Source organism: Periophthalmus magnuspinnatus, chromosome 11 (genome assembly GCF_009829125.3).
Source record: "Periophthalmus magnuspinnatus isolate fPerMag1 chromosome 11, fPerMag1.2.pri, whole genome shotgun sequence".
Lineage (NCBI taxonomy): Eukaryota > Metazoa > Chordata > Actinopteri > Gobiiformes > Gobiidae > Periophthalmus > Periophthalmus magnuspinnatus.
In genome coordinates this window covers 15,544,135-15,559,870 of record NC_047136.2, presented here as the reverse complement: position 1 = coordinate 15,559,870, position 15,736 = coordinate 15,544,135, and the positions used below count along the sequence as shown (strand labels likewise).

The following is a 15,736-nucleotide window of genomic DNA, read 5'->3' as shown; positions in this document are numbered from 1 at the left end:
ATACTGCATTGGTTTCATTTTTGCTTAAAAAAGATAAGGATCCTCAAGAATGCTCCAGCTACAGGCTCCTCTCTCTTCTTAAAACCAATATAAAGATTTTTGCCAAAATATTTTGCTCGCAGACTTCAGCCTTTTATGACTAACTTAGTTAACTGACAGGCTTTATTAAGTCCAGAACTGCTTTGAATAACCTAAGGTGGTTTCTACATATTATACACGACGGAACAACTGCTCAACTGCCCTTGGGTGTTTTTTCACTCGACGCCATGAAGGCTTTTGACCGGCTGGAATGGCAGTACCTGTGGTCTTTATTACAGTCTTTTGGTTTGGGTGCTGATCTTATACATATGGTACAGGTGTCATATAATAAGCCTTCACCGATGGTATTCACTGCCAGAATATGTTCCTCACCTTTTGCTATTGCCAGGGGCTCCACGCAGGGTTGTCCTTTAAGTCTTCTGTTTGCACTCTCACTGGAGTCTCTGGGTCAGACTATTCGTTTATCTGATAACATTACTCCAATTGAACTTAATGGCACAAAATATTACATTTCTATGTATGCAGATGATGTTCTTTTGTATGTAGGGAGCGCCCAATCAATTCCAAATTTGCTTTCAGTATTTACCCTCTTTAGTAATATCTCAAGTTACAGAATAAACTGGGATAAATCAACTTTTTTGCCACTTAATGATTCTATGAGAAATTCCACTTAACCTGCAGGAGTCCCTGTTGTTCAGCAGTTTAAATATCTTGGGATTGAGATATCTTTATCCTTAGGCTCTATTGTTAGAACAAATTATGAAGGTGGTCCAAAATTTTAGTCGATCTGGAGAGGTGGTCTTCTTTGCCAAACTCTGTTCGACCACGTGTTTCAACAATTAAAATTAATTTGCTGCCTCGTATAAATTTTCTTAGTTTCATGATTCCACTGCCGCCACCATCTCATTACTGGGACAGGCTGCAAAGAGCTATTACAAATTTTACTTGGAATGGTAAACGATCTCACCTTAAATTATCCACGGTTCAACATAATAGAGTGGCAGGAGGATTTTTACATCCCAATTTTAAACTTTATCACTGGGCCTTTATACTACAGCCTTTAGTTGCCTGGTTTGACAGTTTCATGGCTGTGGCCTGGCGACCATTGGAGAAATCTTGACACACCCATTGGGCTTGACTGAAATATTATTTGCTAATATTTCCCTGAATAAATGTCGTGTGCAGTTTGACACTTTTCTATCTGACAGCATTGCGGTCTGGTGTTCTGCAGAAAAAGTATGTGGTGTTGCAATTGAATATAAGTCGTATTCCCCATCTGTAACAATGAAGGTATACTCATTAAAAAATGCTCTGTGAAACAATCTCAGTGTAAACATTAGTATGACAGAGGTATACATTCTTTTGGTCATATTATTGGTGATAAACTGAATGAACAGATAAGATCCATGCATTCAGTTTAATTTGGAGCATTCTTCTTTCTTCTTTTTTACCTCCAGTTGAGAACAGCTATGAAAACATAAGGGGTATCACAGCAGACATCACTCCAGGTTCATCCTTTGCTCAAATTTGTAGATGGTAGTGTTTCAAAGGGTGTCATTTCTAAACTTTATAGTCATATTCTAGAAAAGACATACGTGCCCTTACAACTGGATCTTGGATGGAGGAATGATATTCATAATCTTCCTCTGGATTTTAGCTGGGAAGCAATTCGGGACTCTGCACTTCGCTCATCTAAGAACCTGGATCATCAGCAAATACATTTGAAGTTTATTCACAGAACGTATATGACACCCCGCAGACTTTTCAACATGCAGTGCAGAACGGACCTAAATTGTACATTATGTCATACAAACTCATTAGGGACCTATTTCCACATGATATGGGAATGCCCAGGTGTTTTTAACTTTTGGAAGGTGATAAGCAACAGCCTGTCTCTTTTACTTGTAATATTCCCTGCTCACCTGTGGTTTTGATTCTTAATGACATGTCTGCCTGGCTCGCACAAAGAGCAAGAAAAGGTTTTTCTGTCTGGCCTAACAGCTGCGAAAAAAATGGTTGCACTTAGATGGAAACCCCCTCATTCTTTATCTCACCGCCAGTGGGTATTGTCATTTATTGATATTGCTGATTTAGAATTGTCCACAGCACACGCATAATGCGAAAGAGAAAACTATTCATCTCTGGAACCAAACCGTGTTTAATCTTAAAACCACCTTGTTGTGATATATACAATAGGCAACTGAGTCTAATTTAAGTCTAAAGCCTAAGTTTAATGCTGATGTACAGATGTGCACAAATCCTTTTATTTTATTCCTTTTGTCCTGGATCTGTTATGTTGATGTTTGTTTGTATATAGTTTGTTTATTATGCCAAATCCTCCATCTGGAGGTCCTCGATGCAGCTGTTGACTCCTGCGAGCATCTCCTGCTCCTGTGGCGTTTCAGGACAGGGATACAGAGAAGCCCGGAACCTGCCAAAAAAAAAAACAGTGTCATGTACAGTGTGTCATGCACACTGTATTGTCATTATCTCTGTTTCTGTATGTGGTATGCAATATTTTCACTTAAACATGTTATATTAATTATGTGAGCTGCAAGGCCTCATCGTGATTGACAATAAAGAAATCGTATGACATAGCTGTCAGTTGCAGTCTGTGCCTAATAGCTTTTCAAAAGAGCAGCTACCACGAGGCTAACTACTAAAAAGCAAACTAGCGCCGCAGGAATGTCACCACCTGTAGACAAGGCTAATGCCGATACTGATGTCACACTGCCTGCGACTGAAGAAGACGGCCCTATACTGGACGAGAGTGGAAAGTCTACAAGTGTTGCATTGTCTGAGGAGATAAAGACGATGACTTCTATCCTAACACATGTGGGGCTAATGTGGTCGCAATTTAAAGGCAAGCAAATACCTTAAGGATTCAGTGGAGAGCAATCAAATCTGGATGGGAGAGGCGGAGTGGCACATATCGGACCTGGAAGATGATAACAAGCACATTAAGAACAAGTTGGATCAGTGTGACAAGAGAGTTGAGGCGCTGTGGTCATGAGTGGAGGATTTGAAGAACTGAACCAGGAGGAATAATGTCCATATTGCTGGTCTTAAAAAGGGTCTGGAAGGGACTGTCAGATGTAAAAACAAAGGACACAGATAAAGCATTCATCCAGGAATCTCAAATGGCAGGGGATGAAGAGGCACAGAAATTGAAAAGGGATTGGGTGGGGACAGTACTGCATAGCTCATATTCGAGTAAGTGAAATGGTGTCATGATATACTCCTAATCGAGAGAACCCAGATTTATTTCATTTTTATTAATAGTGTAATAGGAAACAGGGAGGGTCGGGTGGTTTTGACAGGGATTTCAATTAGGTAATGGCCGGATTATTGATAAAAGTAAGCCAAGTGGTCAGTCTTCACCTAGGGACAGAGGGACAATACATACACTTGCAGAGGACGTGGGTTTAGTGGATATAGAAGCTAGTTAATCCTTGTGAGGAAGAGTATACTTTTGATTCCCATTGTCATAAAACATATTTCAGGATAGATTTCTTTTTGATATCAGTTGTGAGATTGGGACAATACTCATCAGTGACCATACTACAGTAGAGCTGCCTGTTAACCTGAATGTTGATAAGTCAAGGATGAGTCTTTGGAGGTTTAACACTATGCTACTGCAAAACAAATCATTTAGTGAAGAGAAGATTTAAAATTAATGTGGGCTCCACTGGCAAACTTACTACAGTGTGATAAGCATCCAAAGCGGATTTAAGGGGCATGATAATTGCACATGCCACAAAAATTAAAAAGGAAAACTTGGATAAAGAAAAAAGTTGGAGATGAAAATACATTAATTGGAGAAAAATCTAGCAAAAATAAATTTAAATGATAATTATCAGATAATCTGTAAAATGAAATTTCAACATCATGATTTAGAACAGAGGAGCTGAATGTGCATTATTTCCAATTGGCAAGACAATTAAAGCAACGAGAGAGTCTCATCAGCATATCAATGATTAAAAAGGAGGATCATGTCATGTCAATTATTTATCAGAAATAATTGAAGATTTCACATAACATGAGCAGGATTTATATACATCATCTGGCATTCTTAATGAGACTGACATTCACACATTTTTCTCAGAGCTAGCGTTGCCAACATTTACTAGTGACCAAAAAAAGGTTGGATGCACCTGTAACAGGGAAGATTAGGGCAGCAATCTCCTCTATGAAATGTGGAAACTCACCAGGCATGAATGGTTTTCCAATAGTATTATAAAAAGTATTGTTACAAAAACATATATTGATATATTGGGCTTCAGTAAGAACAGATGTTCTGGAGACAACATGAGACGACTTGTTCATGTTATGCACAAAAGGCCTTCGACTGGGTGGAATGGGGTTTTATTATGACAGTCCTTTCTAGGTTTGGTTTTGGGCAGGCATTTTGTAAGTGGGTGAAGACCATATGTTCCTTTCCAAAGGCTGCAATTCTGACAAATGGGCTAGTATCAGATTTTTTTCATCTCTCCAGAGGAATGAGGGAGGGATGTATCTTATCCCTGTTATTTTTTACAATATTTCTAGAAACATTGGTGCACAATTTGCAGATTCAAGAATTAAAGGTGTAACAGTGGGTGGCAGAGAACATAAGTTGTTCCTTTATGCAGGTGACATTGTGGTGGTGTTAACCAACGTGGTGCGTTCTCTACCGGCTCTAATTAGATGTGTTGACTCTTATTCCAACTATTCCAAATGTCGGGCTATAAGATAAATTGGAATATGTGTGAGGGCATGCCTTTTTCTTTGTCATGCTACTCTATGTTTGTCACTGCATTTAACTTGATGGTTGGTAGATGGTTGCCATCAGGAATGTAACATTAAGGTATACTTTGTATTCCTAGAAGAAATAATGCGATTGAATATGGAGCCTCTCCTCCGGAAAATAAAGACTAATCTAGAGAAGTGGGGGAAATTAAAACTTATGATTTGAGGGAAAATGAGTGTGATTTAAATGGTGGTTGGTTTCCATGCTGCCACCCTGCTATGTTATTGCTGGAAGTGTGTTAGTGTCCTGTGCTTCTATGTTATGTCTGTGTATATGAGTGCATCTATTCTGTTCAGCATCCCTTACCCTCCTAAGACCAGAGCACTTTCATGACATGCTTTATTAATTTTTCTTTGTTATTTAGGCTGATTGGGACCTGATGAGTGTAAAAACAAAGAATTATCTTTTTACATTATGTAGTTTCTGAGAAAAGTGATAAATCGAATGTCCTCATATGTGGACATTTTAATTATTTTGATAAAACATTTGAATAATGATTTGCAAAACCTATTTATAAAGACCGTGAACATAGCAACATTTGTCCTAAATGTAAAAACAAAATGAGAAACAACAATTGTGCCTCTTGGAACAATGTGTCTCATGTGAAGATCTGCTGACAGGAGCAGGAGAAAATAGATCAAAAAAATTCTAAACATTCTAAACTGTTAAAAAATTTCTAAATTGAATATATTTACATTGTTGCTGTTCTTGTATGCTGTTCTTCTTCTTCTAAAAGTTTGCATTGTGGCCTAGACAACCCAAAATGTGTTGTCCACTTATGAGGACGCCAGGTCTCAGAAGGTTAATTAGCCATGCGTAATAAGTGTGTTATAATTTATAGGTTTGTTACTGTGAATAGTTGAAATCCTTTGTCCTTTATGTGTGCCGTTTATAAGCTAAATTAACCCTGGTCCATATTTCTAAAGTGTTACTTGGTCTGTCTTATCTCCATCTTGCATTATAATAGCTGAGTGTGACCCGATACCAATTAAGGCTGGATTGCAGTTACACCAATAATCCCATAGAGGGCGCCAAAGACCAGTTTAACATACCATTATCCCCTGTGTTTGCAGATATATACAATAGACCAATTAACAGTGCAGATACATTTGTTTATATTATTTTATTATTAATGTAAACAATTGTGGACTTATACATATATATTTCATACTTTATATTGAAATTCTAATATTGTTTTTTTGTATTGTTTAGACCACACATACACACAACCTTGCCACAACCACCCAAATCCACCCATTCAGTTTTACAATGACCCTGTTCCAATATCTTCAACAAAGTTCCCTTGGTGCACCAGCCCTCTCTGTGGCCCATGTCTCAGATACTATGTGATCAGGAAACACCAAACTGGCCCGCTCCATCACAAAGATGCTGGTGCCAAGATATTGCCCAAATGCTTATGTACAACTGTAGTTCCAGAGAATGTGATGTTATAGAACTAGACCAATAAAAACAGTTATAATAATATAATATTCAACAAAAACAAACAAACATTTGAATCTTTCATATTCAGATGAAACAGCTCATCATAATATCAGGAGGGAAACATTAGATCGATGATTTTCTTTGTCATTATTTCCATTATTGCTTATAAAAATGAAACAAAACTTCAATTTTCCATTTAGAAATAAGATACTTAAGATAAGTTAATTAATGTGTTTTAGAAACCTATTACAACCAAAGTGCTACAGATATAGTAGAAGTATTGCCAGTGTAATGGGTAAAATAATTTAAAAAAAACTACAGTCTTACCACTGTGTCAAGTGGCTGTTGCTGGAACATTGACATACGCAGGTTGTTGATTTTGAGACATCTTTACTCCTCACAGATCCAGAACAGAACAGCCAGTGGGTGAGGTTCACTGATTTATAGTTAAAAATGATTCAGAAATCTTATTACTTAAAAGTACATGTGTAACACTTCCTCATTTTATTCACAGATGGTTTAAAAATACACTTAAATCTTGCATCCTCTGACATTGTCCCTTTCAATGTATTGTGTAATCTCTAAAACTGGTACTTGGTGGAGGTTCTGATTTTCAAACCGTGAAAGAAGAAAACATTGTGATGGAAATGTATGTGTTTTCATGTTGACAAGAAAATATTCTTATCAAATGTCATTGTGTAAATGCATTTGATCTGTGTCAGTATGACAGTAGTTTTACCTTTCTTCAAGTGTAAAAGTTCTACCATTACCTCATTCTTCAAACTCACCTGAACATATTTCATTATTGTCTTGACCTGACATCCTGTAGTGATTGCTAGCAAGCATTCAAACTATTGCATAGTACAGTCATCATTACACTAGTACTGCAACAGAAGATGTTAAACGGCCACAGTGTAACTTATGGTGGAGGTCTGCTTGTCTCCATGGTGACACTGGAGTGCTTGGAATGTTCCTGCAGTATGACATGAAAATGATATTACTAAAAACAATACTTCTATTTAACTTTTAACTGCGAAAAAGACTCAACCATCCCCACCTGCATCTGGACTCACCCAGACCAACCTACCCCCCCTCCCTTCCTAGTCTATCAGTTTACTGTAATGGGTTAAGAGGAAAAAATGGGGCCATTAGTAGTTATAGTGTTATTTTTATTTTTATTTTTTTTGATTAAGAGGAATCCACATCCAAAATCTTTTACACATATACTCTATATATACAAACCTTTTTACAACACATAATACTAACAAGTTTATCTTGAACCCCAGTTACCACAATAACATACAGGAAATATTAAAGTGGGACTAAACACCTAAACTCCACCCACAGCCACAGACAAGCTCCCAAAGTGGACGGTGCCTGGAGGAGTAAATGAGAAAGTTGGTGTAAGCTGTAAATTAACATAGTTTGCACTAAAAAGACAAAAAGAATAAAATGTTAAGAGTGATATTTGTACATGTTGTACACAATGTACTTATATTTTACAAGTTCCTTCATTTTATACAGTTTGGAGATGATGCTGTGTTCTTTTCACAGATGTAATGCTGTGATGAGTTGCAGTCTTGGTCAAACCAGCATTTTGTCTCAAAGCCATCTGCTTTCTCTCCCATCCGCACACAGTCTTCTCCATTCAGATTTTCTTTGTTATGTCCTGTCCAATTGTCCGGTTCAGAGTTTTGTTTTGTTTTAAACCAAAACGTTAAACTAAACCAAAGAAACAAAAGGGACAGTTAAGGCACATTCACAGAGGCATATTCACACTTTGTCCATTGTACATTTCTTTAACTCTAAATAATTTCAACTGTAAAGTATTTTTAGTGGTTAAACTTTACTTTGGGTCCAGTGATGAGCCGTCGGTCCACTTCCACACATCTTCTGTTTCAGAGTCTGTCAGTCCAATCCAGAACTTATCATCATCCTCTCTCATTTTTCTTTTTAATCTATCAGACAAAAACATCTAAAACAAAAAATGACTGTTTAGTCTCAACTTAACAAAAGGTTTAAAAAAAAAGTAAAATAACTCTTTATTAATATATTTTACATAAAAATTGCTAAAAGTAGCCGCCCTTTGCTTTGTTGACAGAGCTGCAAACCTTTGGCCTTCTCTCAATGATCTTTATAATAAAGTCGTCTGAAATGTTTTTCACTTTAAGGATCAAGGAATGTCAAGAGTCAAAAGCAGCGATCAAAGCAAAGGGTGGATATTTTTCAGAATCTAAAATAAAATTAAACTAATTTGTAGTTATATTGACTGAATATTCACAAAAATAAAGAAGAAAAATTGTGTCCAAACTTTGGCCTTATAAGTGTTTAAAATGAAGTTTTTTTCTACCTTTAACTTGTGTTTAACTCTGGAGAGACTTCCTTGTTTCTCTCTGACACTTTCATCACTATTTTATTTGCAATCCACTCTGTCCATTTTTGAGGACTTATGCAAACATCTCAAGTCCATTTTGTCAAATGTGGAAGACAAACTGATGCTAAATTCAAACTATTTTGTCAGAAGAGCTTCTCGCCTCTCCAGACTTTGGAGTAAGTGATAAATGTGTTTAGTGTCAAAATGAGTCTTAACAATAGGTTGAATTCTTGTTCTCGATGGCAGATGCACAGAACAGAAATCTCCAAACACAAACCACAAATGTGACCTGTTATTCTTGCTCGATATGATCACATAACTTTATGATATCTATAATGTTCAAATTGGAGCCAATATTTGTTTCAGATGAATAAACCCAGTAATTACAGACATATTAACCATAAACCAGGTCAAAACATTTATATTTTAACAAAGGCCAAATCTACCATACAGTACCTGCTCTTCTCTGCTGTCTATCTTCACCAGGTGTCCGCTCATATTTACACATTTCTTCTTGCTGTGGCTCCATGATAATTTATTTGAGGAGAAATAATAGCACTTTGTTCCATTTAGCTCCCAGTCAGTGTCACAGTGGAGTTTCATTGGGCATGAACCTATGGGGACAGACTTAAATAATCAGTATTAACTTTATATTTATTTATTTATTTGTTTTGATTTGACCAGTACTTGAGGTGGTAGTAGTACTTTTAGTAGTTGCAGTAGTAGTTGCAGTACTAGTTGCGAGCTCTGTCGTGTTTGGGGATGTGGCAAGTGCTTCTTTACTTTCTTTCATGTGTACTGATTAAAGAAAGAGATTTATGCAATAAAATAAAATGAGTATAAATATTTTATTTTAAACTCTGTAATAAAAAGATAACTGTAACAAAACCAGGACTAAACTGGCCATACCCAACTGAGATTAAACTGACTTGATAAACCGTGTCTGGACCTACAGGAAAAATAGTAAAAGGGCAAAATACCTAGACTATATAGTAAATAAGACTAATGCATAAAAAAATTAATACAATTATTATTATTGTTGTTGTTGTTAATAATAATAATATGACAGGAAAATCTACTCATATCAGTAAAACATAGTTAACATAATTCATGTTATTTTGCTAAATCTCTTTCCCAGTTTTCCTTATTTTGACAAATTTGGTTACGTTTTTATTCGACTTCTTTCCTGCACTCTCAACTGCACTGTAAATAAGGGCCAAAGCTTGTATCATTTATGCATATTAGTTATTATTCCATAAATAAAAATGTATAACAGCACCTTTTTAAACTGTATGTTAAACTGAGAAAATTGCATTCTTTGCTCATAAGTTGACAAAGGCCAAGAGATTCTTGTTATTGGCAACTTTTAGTTTTCAATTTTTTTCTCAAACTGCCACTTGACCAATGTAAAAGTTTCATGGGATACCACTCACCAGTATCCCATGAAACAAACAAAACGTTATAAAAATATGAAAGCCGATACTCACTTTAAACTACCACACACCACAATAGTTAAATGAAACTTACCACCAATCACTACTGCAATGACAGTGAGCACAAGCACAGCAGTGAGTATTCCTATAACTACTCCTTTGGTCACATTTGAAATTCCCTGTGAAGGTGTTTTGTGTTGGGGACCTGTAAGAGAAGAAAACATATTAAAAATGGCTCACATTAAAGTATATTTAAATATGAAAAAGGAACAATAAAAAGGAAATGTGACCTCTTCTTACAGATGTGCTAAGCATAAGATAAGTGTGTGGCTTGAATAGTACAATGCTCAATACACAATCAGATATGAATTAAAAGCGGAACTAAATAACCTGTCTGTCTGAAACATTCTACACATAGAGCACTTGCACATTAAAGGTCCTATATTACATTAAATTAATCCACTCTCAACCTCTTCAAAAACATAGTTGTGTTTTGTTTCATTCACATATTTGAGTAACCCTTTATTATTAGTCTGTCTACATCTTAGATCAAAATGCTCTATTCCACCTTGTGATTTCATGAACTGGTAGTTGTCAAGTTCACAGCTCCTTTTGCCTTTTGTTCTGTAGAGATGGGCAATTCCAGGGCTGAAATTACCCAAATGTTTCTAGTGAAGGTGTATGAAGTTTTAAAACACAGTGGAGCAGTTAATGTTTTACCACATGACATCACAAGGTGGAACAGATTGTTTTCCGCTTGAGAGAAGCAGTCAGTCTAAATATGCAGGGTTTATGTGTTAAACATGTGTGAATGAAACAAAACACAACTCCAGGTCTGTTTTTGATGAGGAAACAATATTAAAACATAGATTAGACAATAGCGTAATATAGGTCCTTTAAACATTTTTCACAATAACTAGTTGGAAATAATTCATGGTTTATCACAGTTATGTATCAAAGAAAAAAACAAAGTGAAATAATTTGTGTGTGTGTGTCCAAACATTGGACTGGTAATGTGGAAGTAATTAAAAATATTTTTAGTATTATTTTAGTTTATTTTTACTCTCACTAGTAGTGAGAGTTCTTCTTTACTCTCAGTCCACTATCTGTTTTTGAGTCTATTTTCTCAACATGTGGAAGACAAACTGATGCTAAATTCAGCCTATTTTGTCAGAAGCGCTTCTCACCTCTTTGGACTTCCGAGTAAGTGACTTCTTCATTTCTGTGCGAACTTGTCCCTGCAAAAAGACAAACCTGTGAACATTCATGCCTTTAACAACATAACCTATGTTGGTTTCCTGTTCTGCCAGTGATGTTTTTCTCCCCTCCGTTCTGTGCTGTCTCTCCTCCCTCCTGGGCGTTGGCTTATCTGATCTGACAGCTGAGATGCCTGGATACAATTTCTATCATTGTCTGCACAGTATAAGAGCCTGGTTTTTCATGCACTCCTCATCACTTCATTGTTAACACTTTCCCATTTAGTAGATGTGTTTGGCGCCACAAGACACATTGACTTTTTTCAGCATTTGGTTACTACAATAGCTTTTTTCTGTGTCCAGGTGCCTCTGTCGTTATTTTTGGAAGCTGCCTCCAATGTGTCTACCTGCCTACCCCCACCCCCAGCCTGATACTTAACCACATTTACCTGATTACTAGCCCGGATAATAAACTGTTTAACTACTGACCTGTTGTGTGCTGCTTTTGGGTCCTAAGTAAAACGTGACAATTAGACTTAAAAAAAACTGATCTACAATGAAGGTAAGCTGGGCACAATAGCTCAAAGTGCAAATAAATTGAAAATAAATGGACTTTAACAAAAAAGGAGCTAAAATGGCAATGTAATATATTTGTATGTACAAGTAAAATAAGATGGAGATAGGGTCAGGTAATAAATTTAACATCACATTTTTATTTTTTTTGCAATTTATGTGTTTTATATTGTATTTTGTGCTATTTGTGTCCATGTAATTTCCCTCATAGATCACCATAACTTTTAAGTCTACTGCATTGCCATTATATTATTGTCAAATAATTTATCTTAACAGAGACTATTTACATAAGGAAGTACCTAAAAGTTAAAAGACTGCACCACATTATGTAGTCGTATTGTTATTTCTTGAGGATATTTACAGATGACTTCATTAGCATGTATTAGTACAGCAGTGTGTATAAGATAAGGCTGTTGAAATGTCCATATTTTGTATGTTTTTGTTGTTGTTGTTGTTGTTGCACTCACCTGGTGCTTCTCGTGGAGTCGTTGCTATGGTGACCGTTGAGTAGGTGACATCGTTGCTCTGCAGTGAACAAGTGCCTGCACAAAACAAAAAGTACATCATTTTCAACTTGTCTATGCAGTTCAGTTAATCTTATTACACAAACAAAACACAGATTGTTCTGAGTATTTTTTTTTTATCTTTCACTTTAGTTTATTATTCCAGATGCCATTGCTATTGCAATGAAATGGGGGAAAAAAGCTTTTAGTCATTTTGCTTCCCAAAAATTGAATATATTTCAAAGACATACAAAACTTCTCCTACAAGTGCAATTTAATAATCTGCTCACAGTTGTACTCATACCTTCATCTATTTTTAATGTTTTAAATGGACCCATGTACTTTTTTGTTTTGTCTTTTGTTTGTATTTTTCTGTACATGAACAGGGAACAACAAGGACAGTCTGAGTGCTCTCATTGGCTCTCCCTGCATAAATAATGATAAACGAAAAAATCTGCCACAAACAGGCTAGAGACATGAATTTGGATCCAACTACAAACTATGACTGCCTTGTCCAGATACACACCTAGTAGATTTAAACTATAGGTTGTATACAGAAGTGGACTAGTGTGACGTCACACTAGTTTACTGCGACCTCACCCATAATGTTTGGATCCAGTCAAATGAAGCATCATTGAGGAGTGAAGCTGTGGAAGGTAATGCTGTCAATCAAACCTGTTGCTAACACCATCAGGAGCGACCTTGGGGAAGGAAGGCAGCTGATTTGTCTCTTATTAATGTTCATATCTTGGTAAGACGGGCACAATACTGTGAATTGGAGTCCATGGAGCTGGAAGCGCAGCCCATGCTCTCTTCTAATTTGGACCGTGGAGGCTAGCAGGTTAGCTATGTCCATATATATACTTATATACAGTGTATGGTTTAAACTGCTTACCTTAGCATTTCTGAATGCTTACCTCAATGCACCTTAACATTATTTGATCATGCAGAAATTGATCAAAAAAGCTGGAAAGATTACTATATCATTTTCAGTGGACTTTACTTTACTTTACTTTGCATTTACTATTATAATTAAAAGAGATTATAGTTGTCTATTTCTTTCTACGGGTTGGGTAAATGTAGCATCTGGGCATATAAAGGTTAAGTTGCACTTTTGTTCAACTTACTTGTGGCTTTGGGCATCGCATTTTTGACCTCAGAGTAAGTTACATCGTCTTGATTTGGAGAACTGGGCTCTAAAATGGTGCACAAAATTAAAAAGGTGCCTACATTTCTTACATATTGCACATGAAGCAACTTATTAAATGATTTAAATAGTCTTACCGTGGTTTTTGGCATGCTTTTTATTAAATTTAACTTCACTATAGACCACACCTCCAGACATCTTGGCAGTGAGAGTTGCAGCAAAGCTTCAAATGAACTTCTGTCAAGCAAGGAAGTTTGGTCACATTCTGTTCCTCAAAATACTTAGTTAATGTTGTAGGGAGAGAGAGAGAGAGACAGAGAGACAGAGAGAGCGAAAGAGACAGAGAGAGAGACAGAGAGAGAAAGAGTGAGACAGAGAGAAAGAGACAGAGAGAGAGAGAAAGAGACAGAGAGACAGATAGAGAAGGAGACAGAGCGAGAGAAAGAAAGAGAGAGAGAGAGAGAGAAAGAGAGAGAGACACAGAGAGAGAAAGAGACAGAGAGATAGAGACAGAGAGAGAACTCTCACTTCTCTTATCACTTTTTTTTCCATAGTGAAGCCAAAATAAAGCACTTGTTCACAGATGTCTTTATCTAGTCTGCAATTAAGTTACTTCTATTTTAATTGTACTAGGCAGCCTACTGTATTGTAAACTTTTTTTTTGTAGAAAATAAAACAAATAAATTTATTGTTCAATATGATATCTAGGCAATCTCTCAGTAGTCTAGTTACGTGTAGTAACGTGTAAAGATGTAACACCTTTATCATTATCATCTTTATGAATTCAGGATCTTGGTATGTAATGTATTTTTCTTTTCCACACAACGCCTGTTAGTATTTCAATTTTCTTGCTGATTGTTGCATCCAATTCCAGCACCTGAGCAGCATGTATTAGAGATAAGCCCTCTGCTTTGCTCTGGCTTTTAAAGACAGGTGTCTCTGCAGCTAGCAATAAACACTTTTGGGTCTTTTCAATAAAAAAACTAGAAGAGCATCTGTGATTTTAGTCTTTGGTAATAAGCAGCCCCAAGTATATTACAGACTTATTTATATGAGTATTACAAATGTATTGACTTTACAATGTTTGATTGGCAGTAACTCACATTTTTATATGTTTAGTGAGCCTATGCTCTAGAAAAAGATTGGCTAGCCTCCACTGCCAGAGAGACATGTGTAGCAACTTTTGAATTTTTTTTTAGTTCTCTATTTGCAATGGTATTGTTTTTTTGTATGCAAAAAAATAAATAAATAAAAAAAAAATCTACTGCTAAGAGAAGGCTGTATGATGAGGCCGAACTGACAGTCTAAGGCAGTCATACTTTTTAATCTACCTTGTTGTGGGCCAAATAAAATGACATTGTGGACCACATTTGGCCCACGGGCCTTGAGTTTGACACATGTAGCATTGAGGCTAATAAATGAGGCACAGAAAGATTGACCAAATTTATTTATTTTATGCTAGTGAAATAAATGTCTGTTCTAAAGAATTGAATGCTTTGTGAAAATCAAGGAAAAGGATTAAAAAAAATTCTAGCACAAGGTCAGAATAATCCAAAATATCAATTATTAAATGCAAGGTGTCTGTGTAGACCCTCAGTCGTCCAGGTCTGATCCATTGCTATTAAATGCAAAGATTAGACATATTCATTTTTGACATAAAGCCTGATTGTTATTCATCAGTTATTTCTGGAAGAACTTTTTTGAATCATTGGGGTGACCTTTTGCTTATTGATTCAGCAAAAACTTTTAACAAGAAAGGAGCCAAGTGGGATGAGAGTTGCTTGTAAAATTTGGCTTTTAGGCCATTATTTACTGGAGATTTATTGAGTTTTAAAGATTTAATTGCATTTTCAACTTCCTGTAAGGAAAAAGGTTTATCACAAAATTTTGCTTCAGAGATCATGTTGACTTTTGTAAATTAATTAAAGAACTCTGTAGCCATGGATTGGCTGAAAGACGAAGCATATAATTGACTGTTAAACTGAGAGTACTTAGTTATTGTCCTCTTGTTATCACAAATGGCACCATTTATTGTTAAACTCTGAATTGTATTTTACTGGTTGATTTTCAAGAATAAAAAAGGCAAAGTTCTGCTCTCCTTCCTCAAGTCGTCAAAGTTTTGATCACACATACTTCCCCTGAGCTTTATATTTATATATCTCGTTTAACATATGCTGCAGTTGGTTGAGTTCATTCTTTTCCATTTCACTGAGGTCATCTACTGATTTAGAAAGCAGTC

General features: G+C 36.1%; 1 protein-coding gene across 1 annotated transcript; it reads right to left on the bottom strand.

Moving 5' to 3' along the window:
• Positions 1-2,364: 2,364 nt before the first annotated feature.
• Positions 2,365-13,706, bottom strand: LOC129456677 (uncharacterized). Its single transcript, XM_055225488.1, has 9 exons — positions 13,635-13,706; positions 13,478-13,546; positions 12,315-12,389; positions 11,266-11,316; positions 10,173-10,283; positions 9,333-9,443; positions 9,205-9,259; positions 8,122-8,229; positions 2,365-2,470 (listed from the first exon to the last, which is right to left on the bottom strand). The coding sequence occupies exons 1-9, from the start codon at positions 13,693-13,695 to the stop codon at positions 2,365-2,367; spliced, it is 747 nt and encodes a 248-aa protein (XP_055081463.1). The 5' UTR covers positions 13,696-13,706.
• Positions 13,707-15,736: the final 2,030 nt, after the last annotated feature.

Coding starts and splice junctions, on each gene's coding strand:
- LOC129456677 (XM_055225488.1), bottom strand. CDS start 13,695: ATGTCTGGAGGTGTGGTCTATAGTGAAGTTAAATTTAATAAAAAGCAT. Junction 13,547..13,634: donor AAAGCATGCCAAAAACCACG/GTAAGACTATTT, acceptor GCACCATTTTAG/AGCCCAGTTCTCCAAATCAA. Junction 9,260..9,332: donor AAGTACTACTACCACCTCAA/GTACTGGTCAAA, acceptor CTGTCCCCATAG/GTTCATGCCCAATGAAACTC.